Source organism: Lactuca serriola, chromosome 9 (genome assembly GCF_051521515.1).
Source record: "Lactuca serriola cultivar US96UC23 chromosome 9, Lser_US96UC23_V15, whole genome shotgun sequence".
Lineage (NCBI taxonomy): Eukaryota > Viridiplantae > Streptophyta > Magnoliopsida > Asterales > Asteraceae > Lactuca > Lactuca serriola.
The window spans coordinates 73,974,384-73,979,183 of NC_136416.1; the positions used below are offsets into that span (position 1 = coordinate 73,974,384).

Sequence of the window (4,800 nt, forward strand, 5' to 3'; positions counted from 1 at the left end):
TTCAAATATTTTCAAACTTTATTTTTATTTATTCATAAATGAATACGAATATGATATATTCATTTGTGAATAACTTTAAATTATTATGTTAGTATAACAAAGTTCAAATATTAACATAAAAAAGTTCAGATATGAATATTACTTATTTATTAGTATAACAAATTTCACATATTTGTATTCATTTATGAATAATTTACAATATCAATATAACTTATTTTATAGTAATTTAAAAACAAATATCAACATATCAATTTACCATATCAATATAAATGTGTATTATTCATACATGAATATTATTGTTTATTATTTTTATCTGCATATATTCATAATAAATAAAACCAAAAAACATTAAAAAAAAACTAAAAAATCCCTAACTGTCTTTTGTTGATTTAGCAGCTCCAACTCTTTCTGGACAAGTACGTAAATTGTGTGGAACTCGTTTTCCACATCCTGAACACATTTTATGTTCTTTTTTAGAATTTTTGTATGCTACTTCACCTGCACTTGGAATTCTTTTCTTGATTCCAGAACCTTTATTGCTTTGAACTTCAGGAACATGAATATTAATCTCTTCTGGAATAGGAATAGTAACACCCAAAAGCTTGCATACGACTTCACCATCTGTCTTGCTTTTCAATCCAGGAGAAATATAATCACTATCAAATTCCTTCAACAACATTTGTTGTTTCTCAGCAAACAAAGCCAATCTCTTTTTGTCATCTCTTACAATATCCAAACATGATTCAAAAGTATAATATGAATCATTGACTAGCTTTACACTCTCACAATCACCTGAATCGGATTGAACAGAACTAAAACGATAATTTCTTGATATCACATCCTTTCTCCATCTCTTCAAAATGTACCTTTCAGGGATTTCTTTAACACCACATCTCATCATTATTGTAAAAGCATGTCTGCATAAAGCACTCATACGCTTAAAATGTTCAAACTGCAATTTATTTCTTTCTCTTCAGCTTTTATTTCAACCTGATACAAAAACAAAATTTACACATTTATATTCATATAAGAATACTTATATCAACACTCATATATTCATATATTCATATATGAATATTGATATTCATATATAAATATTGATATTCATATATGAATATTATTACATTTTTCATAAAAAAAAACTAGTAAAATTACCTTAAATTCATTTTTAAAATCACTTTTACTGTTGTTGTGCTGCACAATGTAAACTTCCCAACCATCTTCAATACCAACATATGAGTATGTATAGAAAAAACATGTTTTATATATTTCTTTTTGCACCTCAAAAAATAATGTACTTGCATAAACCTTTGATGCTTGCAGTTCTATTTCTCGAGGTGTTTGCATTTTATATGATGCTTTCTTTGATGCCTTATCAAGCTCTCGTTGAGTATTCCTTTGCTTTTGAATGGTAGTGTCGTAATTCATCATGAAATTCAAAAGTAAGTTCCCACTTTCTGAGTATGTATTAAAGAATGAATTCATACTCTCTGACCTCGATGTAGTCTTCATCAAACCACACATTGGAATATCACTAAAATATCCAGGTATCCATGAATCACGTATTGTAAACATGTCTTTAAACCATCTTGTGTCTTCAAGATTGAATTCCTTCATAAGCAAACCCCACTTCACCTCAAAAACTGATATTAATGTCCCAAACAAGCTTCGAAAACCTTTTTCTAAAGTCTGTGTTAGTAAATAAATCATATGATATCTGTATTAAAACAAAAATATTCATAAATGAATAAATAATAATAAGTAAAATCACAATCAATATTCATAAATGAATATACTAATAAGTAATATATTTGAAATATATTAAAATAATACCTTTTTTCAACTTTTTCATTATATGTCACATACATAATCGGTGCTTTGAATTACGAAACACATTCTCAACAGCTTGTTTTATTGTGGCATCTTGATCGGTTAAAACAAGTGTTGGTTCTTTCCCATGAGTTTTAAGAAATGCTTTAAGCAACCAAGAGTAAGACTCAATGCTTTCATTGCTTAGCAACCCAGATCCAACAGTAACCGATTTTTTATGATGGTCAATAGCAGTAAACGGAACAAAAAGCATTTGATACCTAACACACAAAAAAATGTTCATTAAAGTCAATTTTTGATGTATTAATAAGTGAATATAAAAATATTCATATATGAATAAGCTATAAACAAAAGTAGATAAAATAACTTACTTGTTTGTTCGGAAAGTCGCATCAAACGAGATAACATCACCAAATTCAACATAATATGCATTCTCCATTTCATCAGCCCAAAACATACAGTCCAAAACATCATCTTGACGATTAAACTCAAATGAGTAATTTGGATAGTGAGCTCGACGGTCATTCATTATGTTTACTATCATTTGGGCATCTTTATAACCAATAACCCTGTTGATATCTCTCCTTAAATTTTTATAGTCAACTACTTTTGGCTTTACAAACTCATACCCACCTCTCAAACTTGCCCTCAACTTATGAGCCATACTTGGACCTATTTTTGATGTGGAAGCACACACAATAAACTCTTTTTCTGAATATGATATTTGTCTCGCTTTTTTTAAATTGCCTCTCTTCTCAAGTGGATGGTTGTGAAGTTCATCAAACTGAAAAACTTTATAATCTGGAGTTCCATACACAGATTCAAATATAATCTTTTCTTGACAAACAATAGCTCTTGAATTTGAATTTTGTTTCCTCCTAACACCACTTGTACCTAATGTGTCACAAGATTTCTTTTTCTGTTTACCACCACGATTACATATAACATGTTTCTTCTTTATAATCTTGTTATCAAACATTGACTGTGTGCTCAGTCTAACATCAAAACCACCAATTTCAGCATACTCAGAATACATTTTGATAGCCAACTTTAATGATTTGAAGATTAAACCCTTAAATGGAATAAGTTGAACAGGTACATATGGCTTATATACATGTTCTCCAATTATATCATCACAATATTGTGCATCATGTACTGAACTTGAAGATTCACCACCTAAAATAATAATGCATGAATAAAACAATAATATATATATATATATATATATATATATATATATATATATATATATATATATATATATATGAATACATAAAACTCATATAAATAAAACAAAAAACATTCATATATGAATACATAAAATTCATGAGGATTCAAAAATATATAAACTAAAACATAACTTATTCATATATGAATAAAACGAAAAAAATAATAAATTCGAAATTACAATTATCACACGTTTATTCATATATGAATAAGACAACAATTATTCATATCAACATATTCATATGTAAATAAATGATAATCAACAAAATTAAAAACAACAACATAATTCAATAACTGATACCTTTGAAAAATGAGTTCTCAACACCTTCTTCTTCACTCTCACTCATAGAAGAATACAAATCACCATCAATAACACTAGAATTCAACATAATACACCAAATGATCTATATAAATAAACAAAAACAATCTTAATATCGAATATATCGAATATATCTCACAAAAAAAGTCGTAAAGATGAAAACCTGGTTAATTTCGAATATATCTCACCTCAACGTATAAAATATCTGAAAGAAACTTAAATCATATATGATCGGATGATGTAATTAAGCAATCTCTCTCAGTACAGAGCGTAAAAACTACAACGATATATCCGATTAAAAATTAAATCAGCTCCGATTCGAAATAAATATCTCAAACTACTTAACAAAAATCTTATGAAATAACTCCAATACATATTCAAAACTTGATAATCTTGATAATGAACTCCGATGAAACAACTCCAAAATGAAGATAATAAGCGTAATTCCAAACAAATTATAAAAGGCAATAATCTTGATAATGAACTCCGATCTATCCGATTCAAACGATATACATACCTGATCAAATCGGAAACTGAATACGAAGTATAAAACTGAAACACAGATGCGAAACTTCACGATCAATGGAATGAATACGTATAATTGCTAACGAGTTACATAAAGAAAATAATCTTGATAATGAATTCCTCATATCCGATTCAAACGAGCTAAAGATATCATCAAATTGAAAACTGATAACAACGAACAGGCAAGTTCTATGTAAAAAAAGTTGCTAATTTACAAAGATACCCTTAATGAAAATGGACACGCACATCTTTTTTAATTTGAACATGTTAGATAAATGATTGGTTGAGAATGATTCTCTCATTCTCAACCTTTTTTTTTTCTCAATTAAACTTATATATATATATATATATATATATATATATATATATATATATATATATATATATATATATATATATATATATATATATATTCATTATTTAGTTCCTTATTTTGATAATATTTATCTATTATCTTTACACATACATTACCATAAGTGCATTCATCTGTCCCCTCTCTCTCTCTCTCTCACATATATATATATATATATATATATATATATATATATATATATATATATATATATATATATATATATATATATATATATATATATATATATATATATATATATATATATGTGAGAGAGAGAGAGAGAGGGGACAGATGAATGCACTTATGGTAATATATGTGTAAAGATAATAGATAAATATTATCAAAATAAGGAACTAAATAATGAAAATGAAATATATTCGTGCTGATCAGAGAGAATATCCGTACGTTTTCTTTGTTATCAACTATCTTTGTCTGGAGCAAAATCTATACAAAGGATACGTGCTAAAAATAAAATTAAAGTGACTAAAACTTTTAGAAGTACGGACATGCAAGAATTTAGGCTATAAATAGACGATTCCTACGA

The 4,800-nt window shown here is 27.0% G+C and overlaps 2 protein-coding genes across 2 annotated transcripts; both read right to left on the reverse strand.

Moving 5' to 3' along the window:
• Positions 1–370: 370 nt before the first annotated feature.
• LOC145075836 (uncharacterized) lies at positions 371–901 on the reverse strand. The gene has a single exon (XM_079021931.1). The coding sequence runs from the start codon at positions 899–901 to the stop codon at positions 371–373; it is 531 nt and encodes a 176-aa protein (XP_078878057.1).
• A 29-nt stretch (positions 902–930) lies between these two features.
• Positions 931–4,387, reverse strand: LOC145075837 (protein FAR1-RELATED SEQUENCE 5-like). The gene is made up of 8 exons (XM_079021932.1): positions 4,373–4,387; positions 3,894–3,980; positions 3,359–3,461; positions 2,202–3,006; positions 1,888–2,090; positions 1,834–1,843; positions 1,309–1,717; positions 931–990 (listed from the first exon to the last, which is right to left on the reverse strand). The coding sequence occupies exons 1-8, from the start codon at positions 4,385–4,387 to the stop codon at positions 931–933; spliced, it is 1,692 nt and encodes a 563-aa protein (XP_078878058.1).
• Positions 4,388–4,800: the final 413 nt, after the last annotated feature.

Coding starts and splice junctions, on each gene's coding strand:
- LOC145075836 (XM_079021931.1), bottom strand. CDS start 901: ATGATGAGATGTGGTGTTAAAGAAATCCCTGAAAGGTACATTTTGAAG.
- LOC145075837 (XM_079021932.1), bottom strand. Junction 3,462..3,893: donor TCAGTTTCCGATTTGATCAG/GTATGTATATCG, acceptor TTATTTATATAG/ATCATTTGGTGTATTATGTT. Junction 991..1,308: donor TAGAACTGCAAGCATCAAAG/GTTTATGCAAGT, acceptor TTTTTGTATCAG/GTTGAAATAAAAGCTGAAGA.